Genomic DNA, 22,322 nt, shown 5'->3' on the forward strand with positions numbered 1-22,322 from the left:
AATAATGACTGACCGTCATATATGAATGTTGCCATTGGAAAGGGCTTTACATATTCCATATCACTGGAGCCTGAGGTCTGGTCATATTGTGCCTCTACTTAACAAGCTTCTAAAGGCTTCCCTAGCCTTTAGAAAATAGAAACTCCTCCCTCTGGAACTTAAGGTCACCTGTAGTTTGGTTTAAGCCTACCTTTCTAAGATGACTCTACCTTTTTTCCCCTCACACATTTCATGAATCGGCCAAACTGGCCAACCTGCTTTTCCTGATATATAACATTCCCCATCTCCAATTTCTGTGCCTTTTCTCATGCCTGGAAAGCCTTCCCTCTTCCACTCAGCCTCTGTCCTTACTCCTACACCTGTGAAGTGGGGTGTGAACTCTTCTATCTATACTCCACCAACAGTACATGGAGGTGACCTGGCTACCACTACTCCCTTCTCTTCTGGGCCCCATCTAGGGAGAAATACCCAAACCCAGCTTACCTCCCACCCTACTTCTGGTCCCTCCACAATCACAGGCAAACCGTTGCAAAAACATAATCGCTTTATTTAGTGTTGGCTGGGATTGCAAGTGTTGGCGATGTCCCCAGGATCCCAAGGGAGAGCACAGACTGCTTGGAGGGCCTCCTGGTCCCCTGACCCTTGGTGAGAATGGGGAATGGGGTGGAGAAGCAGCAGAGATAAGTGATAACCCCCCTTTCCTTCTGATCCTAAAGTCATCTCCTACCCTACAGGAGGACAGATTTGGGGAGGGGCACAGCAAAGCAGTGAACAGGGTCACACTGTAGACCCCAGGACCATTTTTCTCCCTTCTATTTATACCTAAACCCAACCCTACTCTCCCAACCACCCATCTTGGCTATTGATTCTAGGGAGTTGAGGGGCTTTGAATGAGGATGTGGGGACTCCATTTTCCATTGGGCAGGGGCTTCGGAATAAGCACCATTGGGCCCCCATAACCACATAATGTGAGTTAAGAGGGGAGTTTGGAGGGCCCCTAAAATTCCTTTGAGCAGTCCTATGATCTCAGCTTTGCAGAAGAGGAGGGTAAGGTCCAGGGATGAAGAGCCAGGCCCCCCATACTGATTGTCCCTCTCATTTGTCACCACCTCCACCCAGGTCAGTTTCAAAATATCCCCTCCCCTTGCCCCAGGCAGAGTGAGGAGGTCAGTCATCACAAGGGCTAATTAATATGGGTCTGTTTTTTGGGGAAGGTGGGAGGGGGCAAGAAGTGCTTCAGTCCCTCTGGGAAAGAGGTCTCAAGTGGGCAGGGCCTCACTAAGGCAGAGAGGAGCAGTAGATCAAGTGTGGGTCCCAGCCCCTTGTGGCCAGGGATGAAAGGAAACTGAGGGGTGTCCCTGGGTATTCACCTATGGGCATGGGTGGGGATGAGATGGGATAGAATAACTGGTTTTGGGGTGGGGTGAGAGGGCAGCTGGACCTCACCCTTCCTCCCACCTCCAGCCCTTAGACTGCTTCCTTGGTGGTCCCCCTGCCCTCCTGCAGGGCTGGCCAGAGCACATCCAGCATGTCTTAGTGGCAGGAATGAATGGCTTATAAAAAAATTATCTCATACAAAGCATCAAAATGACTCAGCAGGAAAAAAAAAAACTCAGCAAAAGGTGTCCTCCCACTGGTTTGGCAGAGGTCATGGGGCTCTGCCCTGGCCCCCATCATCCCTTAGCCCCGCTCCTAGCATAGCTCCCTATTTTCCCACCATTCCCCCCACATCCGCTGTGAAGCGGATGAGGGGGGTGGGATATGGGCGGGGAGGAAGGATCGGGGAACGGAAGGCAGGTGCCACATGGGCCCCCTTCAGATCTGGGATGCACCCAGTTTTCCAAGCATGGAAGTGAGAGTCTTTGGTTACCATGAAGGGGGATGGGGCAGCAGTAAGCGGGTGAGCAAAGCAGGCATGGTGAAGGGGCAGAAAGAGTGTCCCGACGGACAAGGTCCATCATCACCGGGAGTTCAGCCGGGGAGCGACCTGCAGAGGGGCAAGCAGAAAACATTCAGAGGCAGCCCCTTTCTGCCCCCATCTTACCCATCTACTGAAGGCTGGTGTGAATGAAAAGCCCTTGAAGGTGAGTTTGGAAGGTGACCCCTCAGCCCCCCCCCCCCCAACTGGAGGGTGTTTAACAGCTTCCAAAGCACATCCATGCCATCCTCACCTGAGGAGGCAGGCAGAGTGGAGGAAGAGCAGTCCCATTTTACAAAGAATGAAAATTAAGGGTCAATGAGGCTCAGTGACTGACCAAGCTGGTAAGTGGTAAAGCTGGGTTTTGAACCCAAGTTTTCTGATTTCTTTCTGCTACGCTAACGTTACTATGTGTAGTTCTGCATCCACTTTGTTTTAAGGGCTCCTATGGGGCCCAAGGTCTTCCTGACTCTGTAGACCCAAGCCCCTCCCCCCACCTCAACAACCAGAAAGGCCAATCATCCACTCCAAGGCGAGCCAGGATTATGAGAGGAAGGTGAACAGTCTGGGGCAGAACAACCCCTAGGACCAGAGGGGTCCTACATCCTAACCCACTTCACTCACCACGGCAAGGTGACCATTCTTGGCCTTGGAGATAAGGAGCTCGGAGCCAGGGGTAAAGTCAATGATACCGTCTCTGCCTGGGCCACCAGCAAAGGTGATGCTGATGGGGAAGGAGCAGGGATTGAGGAGATCCGACGTGGCACAAGCTTCCCATGTGTTATCCCCTTGCTTCCCTTCCCCCCCTCCAAACCCCAGCCACACACACACACACACACACACACACACACACACACACACACACACACACACACACACACACACACACACACACACACATACACACAGCTTACCTGCCCTGGTTGATGTTAATGCTGTTGACTCGGTCTGCACTCAGGGCCAACTTGGTTATCGTCTCGATGACATGATCACTTTGGAGTACCACATCCCCCTAAAGCACCAGGAGGCAGCCAGAGAGATACTTAGCTTCTCCATCCCTGGAGGCCTGCAGCTCAGCAGTCAGGACATGCCCACCCTCAAGATCTGTGAGATGCAGTGATTCCAGAAGGCCTCTACATGGCAGGGGAGCCTGCACCCAGCTCCAAACCACAAGCCATGAATCCAGGATGAGTGGGGGAAGGGGGATTTCAGATGGAATTATGGAACGAAAGCATCTTGAGGGAAGGAAGTGGTTTAACCTTTCTGTGCCTATGCAGTAACTAGTACAGTGACTAGCAAACAGTAAGCACCTAATTAATGTTTACTGAGTAACTGCCTGATGCAGAAAGGTCGGAGGTATGCCATGGGAAGGGTCCTGCCTGCCCTTCCCCCCTCTTTGTAGAAGAATTCCCATGGGATGGTGGGTAGAGGCTGGTCAGGGGAAGTTTCTTGAGGGCAGGTGGGGAGGAGGAAGGGATATAGCAAGCCCAGACCCCAGCCCATTCCCCATACCTTTTGCTTGTTGTCCTCTCTCTGCACGTGGAGGACAAAAAGGCTGTCACTTAGGCTGCTGACCGAGATTCCTGGTGAAGGAAAGGTTAGGACGGTGAGAGGGATACTGTCTCCCCACCCCCATCTCTCCCCACACAGTGCTGGGCCCAGCAAGCAAAGGGGAAGAGGCAAAGGGCTGTTCAGGGAGGCTGAGAACAAGCCAGAGATGGTGATGGGGTGTGAACCCTGGGAGCTTCCTCTCTACAGGCTCCTTAAAATCCACAGAACCCTCAGAGGCCTCTTCTAGACCCACCTGCCTTCATCTAACAGATGGAACAATGGAGGCTGAGAGCTGGCGCTCCCTGGGCCTTTGCCCCTGGCCCAATCGCAGACAAGATGGCACAGCATGAAGTCAGATTCTGACTCCCTTTTCTGGGTTGCCCCTTACCAGTCAGGTTGGCATATTCAATCCTCTGCTTGATCTTGGCCTCCTCCACAATGACCGCAGCACTAGGGGTCAGCAGCAGTTGCCGAGCCCGAGGTTTGTAGCCTTTCCGGTCATACTTCACCACAGGCACTGCATACTAGAGGGAAAGGCACCATCAGATCACTCTCTAGTGGCTCTGGTCCTTCTTATAGCTTTCCAATTTCCATGGAAATCTCCAGAATAAAAACACCTCCAAGTTTTTGACTCCCCTGGGTCCACTTCTCTCCCTCTGCCCCATCTGGGGGTCATTCCTATTATCCCTTCATATTCCAAAGAGAACAAAACCCAGGATCGGATGAAATGGCACTGAAGGTGAACACTGAGGAAGTAGGCCTCCAGGGAGGTACTGCAGCAAACAGAATGCTGGACTTTCTGTGGTCCACTATGACCCCCCCCCACTTCTCTTCCCAGACTGTCATTTCTCCCACCCACTCCTTCTGAGTAGAGATAGTACCATTATTTCTACTTGTATTTCCAGTGGCTAGGATAGGGTAGGTGCCTAATAAATACTCATTGATCGATTCTTTTGCTGTTTCTCTGCCTCCCATTCTGAGAACTCTTAACTGGCTTCTGACATGTTTTTGATTGACCACCACCAGCCCTACTCCCACAGCTCCCTCTGGGATCCCAAATTGGAGATTCACCTGGACTGGCTCATTGCCCAGGGCCTGGAGCACTTTGGGGCTGATCTCATCAGCAGCTAGAAAAGACAGAGAGATAGGAGGTTGGAGAACTGCTGGAGGAAGTCCTGACTGGAAGGAAACAAGGAAAGGGGGGGAGGAAGAAGAAAATTCAAGGGAAGGTGAAGTGGGAAGTTAGCCAAGAGTGATGGTGGATAAGGGAGGGGGCAGAAAAAGGGGCATTATAGAGAAGGGGGGCAGAAAAAGGGGTATCATGGGAAAGGGGGGCCCAGAACAGTGGTGGGAGGGTGGAATGTCATACCAAGCCGAGTGTTGATGAAGAGCCTGGGGACGCTCTGAGGGTAGTTATCTTTCTTGCCCTTGAAAACCTCACTGGCCACAGCTTTCTGATGCAGCTATTGAGACAAGAAGGGGGTATTGCCCAACAGCCCAATAACTCCACACCCCTTGCCCCTTGGTGCAACATAAGCTTGTTTTTCAGTTCTTGTTCCTGCATCTCCAGTGCCTAGCACACTGCCTTGCACACAGTAGGCTTCTTAATCATTGCTATCATTTATATAATAGGTTGAAGTCTGCAAAGCACTTAGCATAGATTCTCTCATCTGATCCTCAACAATCCTGGGAGACAGGTGCTACTATTATCTCTGTTTTACAGATGAGGAAACTGAGGCGGACTGAGGTTAAGTGACTTGCCCAAAGTCACAGAGCTAGCATTTGTCTGAGACTGGATTTGAACTCAGATCTTCCAGATTCCCAAGTGCTGTATACTTCATTGTTCCAATAATAACTAAATTCTCTGAACTCCTTTTTTCAATAAAGAAATGCACTTTCTTTCCGAGACGTCAGTGAGGAAAGAGACAAAGACTCAGACCTGGGAGCTCTGGATTCCTCTCTATGTCCCATCTTCTCTTACCCTCCCATGTCCCCAGTACAATGGGATTCAACATTTTTAAAGTACTAATAAAACCCTGAAGAGGGAGAATTGGTTCAGAGAAAATAGTGTTAGAACCAGTAAAATCTAGGTTCATAAGTTGCCTTTGACACATATATCCTGGTGACCATGAGCACATCAAAATTTCTGAGCCTCAGTTTACTGATCTGTAAAATGAAAGGACCAGATGGTCTCAAAGATCTTTGCCAGCTCTAACATTATGAACCTTCAGCCCCATCCTTCTCTGTGCTCAGCACTTGTCTTTCCTTTGAGCTCTGTAACACTGGGGATACTGAATGTACCCAAGTTCTAGTCCTGGCCCCTGAGACTGAGTGGCCCCATGACTTCTATTAAGTGTCTCCATCTTCCTGCTGCCAGCTCCTTCCCTCCCCCTACACACTGCCTTTCCTTTAGCTGACTGCGCATCTTACTCCTTGTCTCTCACCCCCAGCAAACCCACTCACCTGCTGCTTCCATTCAGAACTGATGTTCCGGCAGTACTTCCACACCATGTTCCTCATACAGAGTTCCCTCAGCTGCTCGGATGCCTGGGAAGATAGGAAATAAGTTCAAGGGGAACAGGAGGGAGGGAAAAGGTTGGTTGGGGCCATGGAGAGATGTCCCTGGGGAAAGAGCCCAAGGATAGAGCCAGGAACTGAACTCGGACTGTTCTATGTGTCTCATCTTCTCACTCCAGCCCACTGTGAGGACCTGAGTTCAAATCCTGGACCTGACACTACTATCCTTATGACATAAGGCAAGTCCTTTTCATGCTTGGAACCTCAGTTTTGTTACCTGTAAAACAAAGGGGCTGGTCTAGAACAGAGGTTAAAATGTAACTGGGAAACACTTCACAAAATCAATAAAAAACACAATACATGTCATTTCTGGTTTCCAACATCAACATGCAAGGTCTCTGGTTTCTATTTGAATTTGACACCACTAGAAGACCTCAAAAATCTATGATCCTATTAAGTTGAAGTCAGAGGATCCTAGATTCAAATCCTACCTTGGTCCTTAGTACTTATGGGACCTTAAAAAAAATCATGCAACTTCTTAGGATCTCAGTTTTCCCATCTGTTAAAACAAGAGGGTTGAAGTAGATGCCAAGATCCAAGGTGGCTATAAATGTTCTCAATTTTTAAACACCTTCCTCTCCAAACTCCTATGGGCCTACCACTTTCTACTGCCCTGTTCTCCATGGCATGGGCATGTTTTGTCTCACCAACTGGTCCTTGAGGTGAAGGACTGGACCTCTGCTGTGATTGGCACGGAGATGGGTCAGTGCTCACTAAAGGATTATAGCTAGATTGGTTATCAGAGGAACAGAGCTGAGATTGAGAATTTAAGGAATCTTAAGATGTCATCTGTGAGGCAACTGAAGCCTAGAGAGGCCACAGGGTCAGATTTCTGTCTTGGAGGTCATCTAGTCTAACCTCTTTAGAGATAAGGAAACTGAGGCAGTGACTTGCTTACTGCCTCACACAGCTAGTAAGTGTCTGAGTCAGAGTGGTCCCCAAGTATTTCCCACTTCTGAGCCTATCACACCACTAGGTCATCTATATTGTCCAGCCTCCTCAGACCTCGTGCAGGGCAGGAGGAGGGGTGGGCCATGTTTTGTCCAGCACATTACGGGGCAGGTGCCGCCGCAGATTCAGTAGGAAGGAGCACCGAACGAAATCCAAGAAGAAGGCATTTTCAGGGCACCTGGGTGCACGGCGGAGGATGAAGCCTTGGATCAGCCTTGGGGAGAGAGGGAAGGAAGGAAGGACGTCAGTATGTTAATGAAAACAGCTCACTGAGGATTTTCCTTCTAAAAAACCTGAGTTTAAATCCTCTTCCAATTGTTTATTTCCTGTGTAACTGTGGGCAAGGCATTTAGGCCTCAGTTTCCTCTTCTGTGAAATGAAAGGGTTGGATCAGACGGCTTCTGAGGCCACCTCCAACTCTAGAGCTAGGATTTTATGAGCCCATGTCCCATCTCTAAGGAAGGCAGAGGAGTATTCTTAGCCCCATTTTACAGAGGAGTAACTTGGAGACCTGCCCAAAGCTTAAACCCTGGTCTAGAGACCTCTGACCCTTTGTTCTTCCCAACACAACATCCCATTGTCATTGTGGGGCGGGCATGAGGACCCATCACCAGTGAGATACAAAAAGCCAACCCCTCTTCCCCGACTCTGATGGGGGACACTAGCACAGGTCCCCCAAACTCACTGTCGGATCACGTTGGCTGCCCGTTTCCTCTTGGCAGCTCTCCTCCGACCCAGGGTCCCCCGCCACCATGACTGGATACAGATAGCTGTAGAATGAACATGTAACTGCTCACCTCCATTGTCTAAGGACAACCCAGAACCTGATCTTGGGCTCTCGTCCCATAGGATCTGGGCTTCTGGTTTCAGGTGGCAAGAAAAGACTCTGAGCCCTCTCCTTGAACCTTCAGCTCTCCTCCCCTCTCCCCTCCTTTCTCTCCCCATGCAAATCTACTGACCTGCACGTTTCACTCGTAAGAATTTCTGTCTCCAATGGTATCCCCTCCATGATGCCTGGATCTTTGTGGCTGTGATTTCAGAAAGTCAATGAACAAACATTTACTCATCACTAGCATCATTTTAGAGTGAAAGGAGCTTTTGTCCCAGAGTCAAGAGGGTCTGAGTTCAAATTCCACTTTAGCCAGGTGACCTTGGATAAGTCACCTAGTTCTCTGGGTCTCAGTTTCCTCATCTTCAAATCCTAATCTTCCAATCTATGATTCTCTTATTCTCCTAATTGCACAGGCACGAGGTAGGTAACCTTTGGATGTCACCAAAACCTATAAGCCAGCTTTGTCCCTGGTTTTGAAGAGTTTACCTCTAGTTACAGAGAGGGTGTACATAGGTGACAAGGTAACAGCCAAAACCCAGGGCAGCTAGGTGGCACTATAGCGCACAGTGCTGGACCTGGAGTCAGGAGGACCTGAGTTCAGATACTTACTAGCTGTGTGACCCTGAGCAAGTCACTTAACCCTGTTTGCCTCAGTTTCCTCAACTGTAAAATGAGCTGGAGAAGGAAATGACAACCCAGTCTGGTATCTTTGCTAAGAAAACTCCAAAGTGGGTCACAGAGAGCTGGACATGACTGAAACGAGCAAATAACCACCAAAAACCAGTCAAAAGCAGAAAGAACCTGACAGACTGCTGGCCTGGGAGTGAGGAGGACCTGAATTCAAGTCTAGCCTTAGATACAGACTGACTGTGTGACTATGGCCAAGTCATCTCTTAGTGCTCCTGAGAGCCTCACTTGCAGAGAAGATGCTCACCCACATTGAAGGAACTCATTTCTGAACTGGGAGCTCTCAATACTAGTGATACCACAGGTTCAGATCACCAAGAAAAGAAAGGCAAGGTCTAAATCCCCAGTATGGAGAGAAAGCAGCATGCTGGCCTGGCCAGAACAGTGGCTTTGGAGGTGGGGAGATTGGACCTCAGAGCTCTCCTGGGGCTGGCAGGGCTGCACTCTAAACCTGGGAGATCCAGGAAGTAAAACTGAGGTGAGCCTACTTTGTCCTCCCCCCCATGTCAGGGCTGTCGGGAATACTCTGGTGAGATGCTATGGAAGCCAGAGGAGAGAGCTCCTGAGGCTGGGTCAGGCAAGAAGCAGAAGCTGAGAGCTAGGAGAGACTTGTCCAAGGTCACCTTAGTAATATTCAAAGGTAGGATCTGAATCCAGGTCCTCTGACTGCAGACCCAAGGGTTACTTTCTGGAGAGGGAAGGAGATCCCAGGGCCAGAAGAGTCCAAGGAGGCTGTCTGGTCCAATCTCCCATTTTACAGAGGAGACGGGGATCCCAGGGAATGAGGCCATTTGCCCAAAGTCAACAAAAGTGGGGATGTAAACTTAAGTCCTTTGACTCCAGATGTATGGAGATGGCAGAATCCCAAGGAAAGGGCCCCTGAGGCCAGGACGAGGGACCCACCCAGGCCCTGGCCCACTGGCCCTCACCCAGACTCTGCTTCCTCACTTCCAGGGCATCTTCTGTGGCAAAAAGCGTCTTGGGGAAGCGGATGAAGATCTTGGTTCTGGAGGAGTGAACCGAGGAAGACCCAGTCTGGCTATAGCCACCAGCAGCCGCTTCCTCCGTACCCCCCCCCCCCCCGCCCCGCCCCAAGCCTCTCTGCACTGACCACCCCACTGGGAGGCCCCAGGGATGGACTGAATACTCACTTGCCCAGCTTGTACTCCTCGGGCTTGTAGCCAAGGTGTTGGATCAAGACCGACACCCCATCCTGCGGCCGCCCGTCCCAGGTGGGCCACGTCTCAGGACACAAGGACTTGTACCTGCAGAGGAGACAGAGCGAGCACTAGCCTCATTCACCACTCTGGAGAGGGAAGGGGTGTGTGACTGAATGTGTGTGTGTGCATGTATGAGACTGTGTGAAGAGGAGTGAATGTATGTGATATGAGAAAGTGTGTGTGTGAGTGCATGTGTGCAATATGAAAAAGTGTGTGTGAGTGTGAGTGTGTGCGTGTGATGAAAGTGTGGAAGTGTGTGTGTGTAACATTCTGCATATGGGGGGAAAGCATGTGTACAATGTGAGAAAGTGTGACTGAGTGTGGGAGTGGGAGTGACTGAATGTGAGTGTATGTATGTGCACATGTACATGCCTCTTGTCAGCACTAAAATGGACCCTTCAGCTTTGGGGGGTCTAAATCCTGGGCTCTGGACTCTTAGCCCCCAATCTTTGATCTACTGAAAAATAACCACAGAGACAAATGGGGCCTAGCAGAGGGCTGTGGGCTCAGCTTTGCCACTCATGACCCATGTGATCCCAAGAGAGCATGGTGAAGCACCTTGCCCAGGATCCCACAGAGATACAGCAGATGTATAGAGTGCTGATTTGGAGTCAGGAAGACCTGGGTTCAAATCCAGATTTAAGACACTGACTACCAGTATAACTCTGGCCAAGTGACTTAACCTCTCTGGGCCTCAGCTTCTGCATCTTGAAAATTAGGAGGTTAGACCTGTACCATATTGCTTACCATTTTAGGGAGAAGGAAGGGGAAGGAGAAAAATTTAGAACTCAAAAAGTTTTTAAAATGAATGTTAAAAATTGTCTTTGCGTCTAATTGGAAAAAATAAAATACTATTTAAAAAAATAGGTTAGACTCAATGCTATGATCTGAAGTCACTTCATCTGAACCTCAGTTTCCTCTTACGTAAAAATGAGAAGGTTGGTAAAGTCTCCAAAGAACTTTCCAACTTTAAATCTGCTGGACCTCGAAGAAAAGTTTCTGGACTCGATCAAAACCACCACCAATTCTCCAAGTGGAGACGGTGGGCTGTAGCCTAGAGGCTGAGGGGCTGATGGGACAGTAGGCACAAAGTTAGTGTGAGTGGCCTTGGTGAGGATGAGGAGACTGCAAGGAAAACCTGGAAGGGGGAAAGTGCCTTCTGAATGTCTCTCTATATGCACAGTGACAGATGTATCTACACATCATACGTATACACACAGACATAGAGAGCCACACATATCATGCCATATAATACACATACACATACACACACACACACACACACACACACACACACACACACACACACACACACAAGTCCTTCAGCTACAAAACTGTGGAAAACAAACTAGATTTGGATTCCAAAGACCTGGGTTTGAATCCTGCCTTTACCTTTTGCTACCTGGGACAACACAGTACAAGGGAAAGAGTGCTGATTTCAGAGTTGGGTTCAAATTCTGGCTCATCCCCTTATTCCTTTTATAACTTTGGGTAAGTCACTTAGCCTCTCTGGAGCTCAGTTAGCTCATTTAAAAGTCCAGTTACAAAATCACAAGCTAACAGACTTAATGGCTGGCTTTTCTACAGCACTCCAAGAATATCAGTTGCTTTGCGGTGGGAGCTGCTTCATTTTTGCCTTTGAACCCTTATTTGGGCAGCTAGGTGGTACAGTAGATAAAGCATTGGGCCTGGAGTCAGGAAGACCTGAGTTCAAATCTGACTTCAGACATTTCCTAGCTGTGTGACCCTGGGCAAGTCCCTTAACCCTTTTTGCCTCAGTTTCCCCATCTGTCAAATAAGCTAGAGAAGAAAATGGCAAACCACTTTGCCATGAAAACCCCAAAATGGGGCCACAAAGAGTCAGACACAATTGAGGAATGACTGAAAAATTTAAAAATCCTTAGCATTCTAAGGTCTACCAGCTTATTTGTTCTTCAAAATAACCCTGTGAGTTGAGTTGTTATTACCATCCCCATTTTACAGAAAAGGAAACTGAGGCTCACAGGGGCTAAGTGACTTGCCCAGAGTCACACAGCTGGTAAGTGCCAGAGGCAGGATCTGAATCCAGATCTTCTTGACCCCAAGCCCGACCTCAAAGGCCAGCAAATTCAACCCACACCTTTTCTAGATGAGGAAACTGAGGCCCACAGAGGGCATGGGGCTTGCCCAAGGTCACAAAGAAAAGAGTTAGGATTTGAACTCAGATCCTTTGACTCCCAAATCCAGCACCTGTTCAAATAGACTCTGATTCTCCTTCCCTTCTAACTCTAAATCTCTTCACTTTCAGCATCTGTCCTTCCCATTCACTCCCCTTTGCCCCTGGTGCCACCTTTGCTCCCCAAGTCACACCCTCCCAACCCTTTTCCAGGCCCACACACCTCTGGAGGAAGTTCTCATATTTGCGCCTATAGGCAAAGCCAGCTCTCCGTACCCGAAGATTCTCCATCAGCCCCAGATATTTCACCTGGTGTCGGATAAGCACCTCATCAAACCGACCTGGGAGGGGGAGAAGGTGCAAATCACTTAACCAATCATCTGAGCCTCAGTGCTCACATCTGGAAAATGGGAGCATTGCAGTAGGGAGAGGGTATGAGGATCAGTATAGATTTGGATAGGGACACGGAGAGATATATGATGTCTGGGTCAATCCCACCTCCCTGCATCCTGCAAGTCTGATGTGGTCCCAAACAAGAGTCCTGTTGGTGAGGAAATGGCTTGGTTAAAACAGACACCATCCCCAAGCCAGACTTGGCCACTAAGAAGCATCAGGACTGGGACTCACTGAAATCCACTCCCAACTCTCTAGTTGGAGAAGGGCCCACCCTAGGAGCTAAAGGCTCCTGGGCTTGTTCATAAGTGAAGAGGAGGGACAAAGACAAACAGCTAGGGAGAAAGTGTTCATGCCTAGAACGCTCTAGAACAGTGGAAGAAAAACTGCTGGGGGGAGGGTCCTGGTCCAAACCCTTCCCCTCTCAGTTTCCTTCTTTCAACACTTTGGGGGCAGAGGGGAGTGGGCTCCTCTCCAGCCCTGACATCTTGTGATCTTGGTCTTCCCAGGAGAGAAATAGGACAGTGAGGAGGGTACACCTAGGTGGGAAGTGGGGAAGGGATGTCTCCCCTCACCTGGCTGTTTGGCATCATTGGGCTTGATACAGCGAATATAAGCAGGTTCTTTGGACATGAGGATCTCAACCAGTTGGAACAGACTCGCTTTAAACTGTGTGGCTACCTGCAAGTCAAGTTGACAAGCATTTAGGAAGCACCTACTATGTGCCTGGCCCAGTGCTAAGAGCTAAAGACAGAAAAAAAGGTCACAAGGAAAGGGAAAGGGTATGGACCTAGGGATGGGGAGGCAGGTAGAATCATTGGGGAGAATATGGGGGATGGTAGGGGGAAAGGATGTAGTCTGACATCCCAGTGAATCCCAGGGAGAAGGATCCAAGCCCTGCACAGTCCCAGAGACAGACACACACACACACACACACACAGAGACACACACTCTCCTCTCACAGCCCCTGATGAGCTCGCACCGTCTCCGGTCTCTTCTTGTCTGTGAGCTCACTCCTGTCAAAGCACTGGCACAGGATGGGGTTTTCAGAGCTGCACATGGTCTGTGGGAAGGAAGGCAAGAGACTGAGGAGGGATATTCCCCGTGGGAGGTGGGAAGTCCATATCCCTACCCCAGAAAAAGAAAAAAAAACATGAGGCCCCTCTTGATATGAATGTTAGGTCAAATTCATTCCTTTTCTAAGGGGAGTGCCAATCATGGGGTAATGGTGAGTCAGAAGGACTCTGGGACAATGGCAGACCCAGAGGCAAACGGTGTTCTCTGGGTATGTAGGTGCTTTCTGTATTTGTTCATAAATGTCCATGAATCTTTATTTTATGTCCTCTGCATTTTTTGTTTAGTGAAAGAAAAGCTGTTCTCTAGCTAATGTGAAGAGATAAAAAGCCCTCTCCTCGTCTTTCCCCAGCCCCAGACTGCCAACCTCTCCCTGCTTACCTCCTTAAGGTTACGAAACAGGAGGTCATTGTTCTTGTCCAGAAACCCTGGCAAGAGGAAAGAGGAAACAGGGTTTGGGAGGAGAGAAGGTCACAGCGGGGCGAGTGCCACATTTCAAAGGCAAAGCCAAGAGCAGAGGATGAGTCAGGAGGGAGGGGGAGGGGTTGTGCCCCCTGGGCCCCAGCCAGTCACTTACCTGTCACACTGTAGGTCACCTCCCCAGCGTAGTGCAACAGACGGAATTCACCTCGACCCAAGGATTTCCTTGTCCGCTGATCAGCCAACTTGTGACTAGGGGAGAGAAGGAGAAAAACGGCAGGTGGTGTGACGCTGGCTCAAGGCTCTGCTATTCAGAGTCTCAGGCTCCCGAGGAGACTTTTGGTGAGGCCTTGTCACAGTGGCCAAGTTCAGAGTCAATTAATCAACAAGAATTTATTAAGCATGTCCAGCAGGCCAGGCACCTGGCATACAGAAATGAAACAAAAGCCAAACAGCTTCTGCCTTCCATGAGTTCGCCTCCTATTTAGGGGAGACAGACATGCAAGGACATGGGTAGATACACGGCCATTTTTGAGGGGATAAAGCACTGCCAGCTGGGGGCGGGAAGAATCAGAAAAGGTCTGTAGAATTTGGTTCTTGAGCTGAATCCCTAAGAAAATCTAGTGTTCTAAGAGTGGAAAATTGACTGCAAGAGGAGAGAATGGTATATGAAACTTGGACATCATGAAGCATGCCTCAGAATTGCAGTGGGCAATGGGACACAATCTAGAGAGTGAGAGATGGATTCACTTCCCAAATTTGTTCCCTCTGTAACTTCAAACAAGTAATTTCACCTCTCTAAGCCTCGATTTCCCTCTCTGTAAAATGAAGGGGTTAGACCAGGTGGCTTCTGAGATTCCTTTCATCTACGAACGATGATCCCTCACTTCTGAAAGCATGCGTTACATGGAGCTTTCATGGTACATGAGGAAAGCAGAGCAGAAGAACCAGGCAAGCCTCAGGGCTCCAGTAACCCCTGCCTGGACCATGGGCCAGGACCACAGCCTCTCCATCTGCTGCCCTGCTTCCTCTCTCTGCCCTCTCCTTCTTGTTCAGGGATCAATAACCAAATCGACACGACCACTGCTACTACAAAGTATATGACAGTGTGTGGCCCTACAGCTCCACTCAGCATCCTGGGGATTCCAGAGTTCCCAGCCCTGACCAGCTCCCCTCTCCCTGCCCTCCTTCTTCCTATAACCATCACCCAATACCTTCTATATCCCTATTTCTATTACAGCCCTTTGTGGTGCCCTCTGCAGTTCTTGTTCATTTACTAATAAAATTAAGTGTTAACAAAAATAATTAGTTTTAGACTTAGGTCCACTCATCAGAAATTGCTTTGCATATGCCCAATATTTAATTTTCTATAGACATGTTGCTTCCCCAGACAGAATGTCAGTTTCTCTTGTTTGGGGTCAACTTTATTATTACCTTTCTATCCCTGAGACTTAGCACAGAGCAGTCACAAAGGTGCATAACAAATACTGAATTATCAGTAGGGATCTGAACAGTAATAATTATTAAGACACCAACAAAAACAATTCCAAGAGAATTACAAATTTGAGGATAAACAAAATAAAAACTTTTCATTCCTCATTTATGAAAAAGTTTATATTCTTGTCTTGTCTGTCTTCTCCAAGAAAGATTTGAATAAAATAAAGTAATAACAATGTTATTAATATACATAATTTAGACATTTTTATTCTAAAATTAAGCAATTATCAACAAACACAATTCCAAATGATCATGCTTAAAACAAGCTGGATCATTTAGAATTTGCCTTTTTAAGAAGCACATCTTACAGGTAATGGGGCATAGAAATTGATCTTGCCCTACAAGAAAAGAGAGAAGAAAGGGATAAGGGAAGGGAGGGGTGTGATAGAAGGGAGGGCAGATTGGGGGAAGGGGTAATCAGAATGCAAGGCGTTATAGGGTGGGGGGAGGAGGGAGATGGGGAGAAAATGTGGAACTCAAAATTTTGTGGAAATGAATGTTGAAAACTAAAAATAAATAAACAAACATTAAGATAAAACAAAAGCACACCTTGGTGTTATCAAAGTAACAATGCCCCATGTGTCCGCTGTGTCCTCTCAGATCTCCTCCTTCTATGCATTTTTTTTTGTTATTTCATATTCTGTTGACTTCCCTCTCTTTATTTTTATAGATGAGGCAACTGAGGCCCAAAGAGCTGAGTGATTTGCCTACAGGGGAAAGGAATGTATCCCCCAGCTGGGAGTCAGACTGGATTTCTGGCTCCATCACTAACATGACCTCGGGCAAATTGCATTTTATTTACTAAATCAGCCTGGCTTAATGGATAGAGTACTGAGTCTGGAAAACCTTGGTTCTCTCCTCTCAATCAGTCTACCAATAAACCTTTATTAAGTACCTACTGTGTGCCAGGTACTAGGGATACAAAAAGAGGTAAAAGAGAAGTGGCTGCCCTCAATCTAACTCTTGCTGTGTGACCTCAGAGAAGTGATCAGTTTCTGTGTGCAATTTCCTAGGACTTCCTAAATCACAGACTGGTTGTGATGTGAATTAGTTCTCCTGCTAATTCCTTTCACACATCAGAATTTTTCCTTTAAACAGTCACAATGAGAGTGTATGGCGAAATGTTTCTTCTGTGCATTTTTTCTTTATTTCAGATTTTGCTGCCTCCCCTCTACTTTTACAGATGAGGAAACTGAGTTTAAGGGAGGTTAAATGACTTTTCCAGAGTTACCCAAGTCCCTGGTAGATTTGGTAAGACCACACAGGGAGAGCTGAACCCATAGCAGTTTCCGAAGGAGGAAGTGAGCTACGAGAACAAATCAGAACATGTCTTTCTCGGCACCAACCCATTAACTTTTTTATAAATAGGAAATGAAAAATTGCAGTTCTCTTGGGAATCTGATTTTTTGTTGATGTTTTAAAATTTCTCTGATGTACTACATTTTAAAGTCAAATGGCTCTTTGGATGTCCAGCCATCGTGAGAGCCCTTCCATTACTATTGCCTGTTTCTAACCCGTTACCTCATCTTCCCTCATGCAGATCTGACTTGGCCTTAACATCCTCCTTGCTTTGGAAAGAGGGATTTCAACCAACATTTGTATATCATTTCTTTTAAAGTTTCAACGACAGCTTTTGTTTTTACACCTCAATCACTTCCTAGTCCACAAAGGCATCCTGTCACTGAATCCTCCCTTATAATAAAGAAAAAGAGTTAAGCAACAGAGACCCAGGATGATGGTGCATGCCACATTCTGCACCTGGAGGCCCCTACCTCTCTGAGTAGAGAAGTATGTTTTCTTATGTGCTCTCTGGGACAGAGCTTGTTCATGATGATATGATCTTTTATCATTATTATAGTCACTAGTGCCTTGGCCTTAAGACTTTTAAAGTCAATATCTCATTTACTTCTCTCCATTTGACAGCAGGGAGGGAACATGAATCTCATTTTACAGATGATGAAAGTCAGGTTCACAAGAAAAGTGATTCACCCAAGGATGTGTTTGGCAATGCCAGAACTTAACTCCAGGGCTTCTGAATCCCAGCTTGGAGTCACTTTGCACTCTATGGTGAGCAGGTCCCTTTCTCACTCTGAACCTCACTTTCCTCTTCTGTAAAATGAAGGAGCTGGACTAGATGGTCCCTAATATTCCTCCCCACTCTAGATCTGAGGGCAGCATTTGGAGGTGACTGGGCAGCTTGCCTGGTGCAAACACCAAGCTCATGGAACCTCATTGTTCTTCTCCAGAAATCCTGGTGAGGGGAAGAGAGGAAATGAAATTTGGGAGGGGAAGGAGCCCAGTGGGGCACACTGGGAAGTCCTGATTGACACTTCAGAGAGTTATACACTCACGTCACAAAGTGTGGGTGGTGCTTCACCGTATCCTCAAGCTTCTCCAAGAAGGTCAGATCTGTGGCATCCCCAGGGCGAAGGCACTCTTCATCCTAGAAAGGGCAAAGAGGACAGAATAACGTGTGGCCCATAAAACGGCCGAGGGTACACACAATATGGTGGAGGAGTCACTGGGAGCATGAGATGGGGGAATGAAAGTGAGTAGTATGGGAGGAGGAAATGAGGGAGCATCACATAACACCAGGGAACAAAAGGATGAAGGGATGTTCTTCTAATGGGGAGAACACACAGGAGAGGGAGGAAGAGACAAAGGAGAATCCCTCCCAGACCCAAGACAAGAGCCCCCCAGTATTTCCTCCCACCTCTTGCTGCCTTGGTCCCTCTCCACTCCCTGCCCTTGGTCCAGTCCCAGACAGTCCCCCCACACATCATGGATGAGATAAAGGAAAGAGGGCTGACATATCCTGGGCCCCCTCCCCTGAGTGTCAGAGCCTCACCAGGATGGAGATGATGCCTTTGAACTTCTCCTCGACTAAGTCACAGATGATCTTGTTGTTGAGATATGGCACAGGCTCCCACTATGGTGAAAGAGACACATGGGGTGAGTTAATCCTTTCCCTGGGCACTGGGGACACATGCCAACATCCCAGTCATATTTCTAGGTCATGCTGTCCCCCCAGCAGAGGGAGACCTGATAGGCCAGGGACACAGCCTGGGCAGAAAAGTTGGGACATCAATGGGCCAATCGTCAACCACAAGAGGCTTCCTACTCACAGCAATGCCCTCTGCTTCATATTCTTCTTGCTCTGACTTGAGGGTGAGCTCGATGAAGAGTTGTTGCAGCTTTTCATTACAGTAATTAATGCAGAATTGCTCAAAGCTAGAGAGATAGAAAAAAAGGAACCGATGCAGGGGGAACCTCAAAAATCAGCAGTGGGAGTCATGGGGGAGACTATGAAAGGAACCATTGGGAGATGCTGGGGGTTTCTAAGAGTCACAAAGGAATATGCTGGGAGAGAGGAAAAGTGACCAGTGGAAGGACACTAGTGAGACCAGTGAGGGATGCTGGGGGATCACAAGAACAATCAAGGAAAGATCCTGGGGAGTCCATGCCAAGAGTGACCAAATGGGGTTTGTGAGGAACCTTGGGAAGGACTAGTGGGAAATTCTGGGGCTGTCCCTCAGAGCAATCAATGGGGGAGGCTGGGGGACAAATGCAGGGAAAAGACTAGAGGGACTTAGAGAAAATTGGATGTTTGTGGGAGAAACAAGAGGAGATAGATCCAAAGAGAGAGGAAGGGAAGAAAATGATAAAAGACAAGGAATAGGGAAGGGAAGGAGAAGGGGGAGGGGAGGAGAAGGAGAAGAGGAAAAGGAAGAGGGAGGGGACAGAAGAGATGGGGAGGGAAGAACACAGACGGCCAAAGTCAGGGAGAGGAGAAAAAGACAAAGATAAAGGGTGGGTTGACATGGGTTGTGACAGAACTGACCTGTTGTGCTGGAAAACCTCGAAGCCATAGATATCCACCAGCCCCAGAACTGTGGTGCCTCTCCAGCTGGGGAATTCTGGGTCCTAAAGTTGAACCAAAATCTCTCACTCATCCATTGCCCAGCTCAGAGAAAAGCATCTGGGGTAAAGCTCCCCTGGGCCCCTCAGTGATAGACTGCTGATCTCTAGGAACCAGGACAAATCTCATTTCTACTGATGGACTGGAGGGAGGAGGGGCTTGGTAGGGTTTGGGTAGATGGGAGGTAGGGTAGGCCCCAGGACCAGCCTCACCTTGAAGGCCAGTGACCTATTGATCTTGTTGACCAGCCAGGAGAAGGTGCGGCTGTAGATGGCTTTCGCCAGGGCATCCCGGGCATATGCAGCCTGCTCCAGGTTCAGGGGGCTCAGGAGCTGAACAAGGATGAGTGAACACTAGATGGAGAAGGGTGGGCTCTTCCCCACACCTTCTCCATCCCCCAGTTTTTTTCTTTTTTGGCCCAGACCTTCTTTGGGGGAGAGAGTTTCCAGGGACGGACCCTCTGAGATTCTAGTCTTAGAATTCCTTGGGGCACTAAGAGGGAAAGTGACTTCTGTGAAGTCACATAGCTAGGATGTATAAAAGACAGGCCTTGAACTCAGATCTCTTTCTGACACTGAGGTCATTTCTCCACCCACTCTGCCTTAATGTCCTTCTTCCATCTACTATTCTTCATCTTTATATCACAGCCCAATAGGCTATAGAAAGGACTGGGCTTGGGTGAGGACACATCACCACCTATGCTTCCCCAAAGATGTTCACAGCTGGGACATCCCTAAGGACTCAGCCATGACCAAGTGGAGCACACCACCCTCTGCTACTCAATGGAGCATTTAGAAAGTACAGCTCAGTCAAGGGGAAGGATCCCTTGGACTGGGATCCATGCAATCTGGGCTGCAGACCCAGCTTTGTGTGACCTTGGCTGGGCCTTAGTTGACCTCTCCAGGCAGACGAGGAAAATGAATAATTTGTGCCCTGTGTACGTTACAGGGTGCCAAGGGGAATCAGACGAGACAGTAACGTCTGAGAAGAATACCCCAGACAATCCCTAGGGCACCATGTGCATAATAGATGCTCAGTGAAGACTTGTCCATTGGCCAAAGCATCAAAGGTTGTCCTTGCTCTTACCTCCTCGCCCTTGGCAATGATCTTCCTGTGGGTCAGGGCTTCCTTCAGCATAGAGCCATCCACCTGTAGCAGCTATCAATGGAAACACAGCAGGGTCAGGGATTCCCTGACATTGAGCCCGAGCTGGTCCCCACTCCCTTCAGGGCTCTAGGGCCGCTCACTTACCCGGGTCAGGTACTTGACCTGGTTCTCTGTGGTCACCTGGGCGTTGCTCTGCTCATCAGCAGCAAAGTGGATATTGCCCAAATGTAGCACACTGGCCACGATGCTCAGCAGGTCCTGTAGATAGGGAGGGCCCTCATTAGAGGAGAGGAGGGGGACAGTTGAGGGCTCCAGGGGCCATTGGGAGCAGGAGGCCAGGGAGGTCAGAAGCAAAGGTGGAAGGTAGAAAGGGTGATTATAAGCCGAAGGGAATTTCAGGAAGCAGGGGAATTCCAGGCAAAAGAGCAGGTTTCGGGGGGAGGGAGCATTGCACTGGCCCTCTCACCTCGATGTCATCCTCATTGAAGTCAATGACAGAAAGCGCTTTCCTGACAACCTTCCAGTCGCTCTTGTCATTGATGGATGTGACTTTGGCACACTGACCCTGCAGGGAGGGTGGGGGAGGAGTGAGTCTCTGTTAAATGCCCCCCATGCCTCAAACCAAGCTTACTGGTTCAGACACCCACAGTGACAGAGAAGAACTCGGGGCATCCTTGAGCCCCACCCCCACAATCTTGTTCTTCTGCCCCAGTCTCACCTTAACCAAGTACAAGTAGGTCTGGGCATTCCTCTCAAGACCCAACCTCCGAAGTGTCTCTTCCTCCCCACCCTCCAGCAGCTGATAGAAGATGTGGAAGTTTCTCTCCCCATGGTTTTGGTGGACGACTCGGGATTTTTCCAGGAGGTAACTGAGGATGTGTCCACCTACAGGGGCCCCCTGAGGAACAGGGAATGGGAGATGTGGTTAGGGCCAGGAGCAGGGGACAAAGACCAGAGATTTAGAGCCCAAGAGCCCTGAGAGGCCACCAAATCCAACACCCTCATTTTACAGATGAGGAAACAGAGATTCAGGGTGATTGGAGGGAGGATGGTGCTGGCACCTTGAGGGGATCTAAAAAGCCCCAGAGAAAGGTGGAGGAGACACAGACGAGGACAGTGAGCAGAGGAGAGCTTAGGTTCACTAGCTCATTCACTCATTCATACACGGAGGTCAGGACTTGGTATGTTACGTACAATACTACTTGTCATGCAAAAACAAGTAAACTGTGTGCCTGGCCTCAAAGAACTTCCAGTCTAGTTGGTAGAAAGAAGAGGCAGTGAGTTCCCTGTTGGGACATCTTCCACTCCTCCCCACCAGCTCGCAGGGCCTCCCCTTGCACTCCACACACCTTGAAGTCAAACTGCACATCCATGTATTTGCCAAATCGGCTGGAGTTGTCATTTCGAAGGGTCTTGGCGTTTCCAAAGGCCTGGGGTGGGAGACGGAAGGAACTTTAGAGGAAGAGTCTCCCTCTATAGATCAATGATCTCTTCCCCTGATCCCATGTCCTCTGATTGAAGCTTCTGTTCCTCATCCCTTACCCCCTCCACCCCACTGCGCTGCCATTTTCCCTTGTCCCTGTAGGCCCCCACCTCACCATGCCATTTTCCCTTGTCCCTGGAGGCCCCCCTACCTCCAGCACAGGGTTACTCTGGAGCAGTCTGTCCCGTACAGCTCCTCCTCGCTCACTAGCAGGGCAGGTCTCTGCGTAGAACTGCAGTAGCTTCTTGGTGGCCTCAGTCTTGCCTGCCCCACTCTCCCCAGATATCAACACAGCCTGGTCCCTTCTCTCCGTGCGCAGTGCCCGGTACACTGTGTCAGCCACAGCAAACCTAAAGGGGCGTGGGGGTCAGACTGGGGGTGGGGGTGGGGTAAACACTGGGGGGGAAGTCAGACTGGGGGACACAGGGGGAGCAAATGTGAGGGAATGGGGGTCCCACAGGGGCAGGTGCAATTCATGGGTGGGGTTCATAGGTCAGGAAGTTACTGATTGATAGTCACCCAGGAAGGGGATATAAGG

At 49.0% G+C, this 22,322-nt stretch overlaps 1 protein-coding gene across 3 annotated transcripts in view; it reads right to left on the reverse strand.

The window, feature by feature from the left end:
* Positions 1-526: 526 nt before the first annotated feature.
* Positions 527-22,322, reverse strand: part of MYO1C (myosin IC) — a 43,694-nt gene continuing 21,898 nt past the window's right edge. For all 3 annotated transcript variants that reach the window (XM_072639916.1, XM_072639918.1, XM_072639917.1), the window contains exons 4-32: positions 21,936-22,134; positions 21,651-21,731; positions 21,020-21,199; positions 20,768-20,866; positions 20,446-20,559; positions 20,281-20,352; positions 19,407-19,526; positions 19,117-19,199; positions 18,401-18,506; positions 18,124-18,204; positions 17,627-17,718; positions 13,936-14,030; positions 13,740-13,786; positions 13,267-13,347; positions 12,860-12,965; positions 12,115-12,232; positions 9,668-9,781; positions 9,446-9,522; positions 7,957-8,025; positions 7,683-7,767; positions 7,052-7,211; positions 5,933-6,016; positions 4,839-4,932; positions 4,541-4,596; positions 3,858-3,993; positions 3,431-3,501; positions 2,833-2,930; positions 2,543-2,642; positions 527-1,987 (exon numbers count right to left, since the gene is read on the reverse strand). In XM_072639916.1, coding sequence (XP_072496017.1) covers positions 1,961-1,987; positions 2,543-2,642; positions 2,833-2,930; positions 3,431-3,501; positions 3,858-3,993; positions 4,541-4,596; positions 4,839-4,932; positions 5,933-6,016; positions 7,052-7,211; positions 7,683-7,767; positions 7,957-8,025; positions 9,446-9,522; positions 9,668-9,781; positions 12,115-12,232; positions 12,860-12,965; positions 13,267-13,347; positions 13,740-13,786; positions 13,936-14,030; positions 17,627-17,718; positions 18,124-18,204; positions 18,401-18,506; positions 19,117-19,199; positions 19,407-19,526; positions 20,281-20,352; positions 20,446-20,559; positions 20,768-20,866; positions 21,020-21,199; positions 21,651-21,731; positions 21,936-22,134 — 2,845 coding nt within the window. In that variant the 3' untranslated portion in view covers positions 527-1,960. The remainder of the gene's footprint in view (positions 1,988-2,542; positions 2,643-2,832; positions 2,931-3,430; positions 3,502-3,857; positions 3,994-4,540; positions 4,597-4,838; positions 4,933-5,932; positions 6,017-7,051; positions 7,212-7,682; positions 7,768-7,956; positions 8,026-9,445; positions 9,523-9,667; positions 9,782-12,114; positions 12,233-12,859; positions 12,966-13,266; positions 13,348-13,739; positions 13,787-13,935; positions 14,031-17,626; positions 17,719-18,123; positions 18,205-18,400; positions 18,507-19,116; positions 19,200-19,406; positions 19,527-20,280; positions 20,353-20,445; positions 20,560-20,767; positions 20,867-21,019; positions 21,200-21,650; positions 21,732-21,935; positions 22,135-22,322) is intronic.

The sequence above is a fragment of the Notamacropus eugenii genome, chromosome 2 (genome assembly GCF_028372415.1).
Source record: "Notamacropus eugenii isolate mMacEug1 chromosome 2, mMacEug1.pri_v2, whole genome shotgun sequence".
Classification (NCBI taxonomy): domain Eukaryota; kingdom Metazoa; phylum Chordata; class Mammalia; order Diprotodontia; family Macropodidae; genus Notamacropus; species Notamacropus eugenii.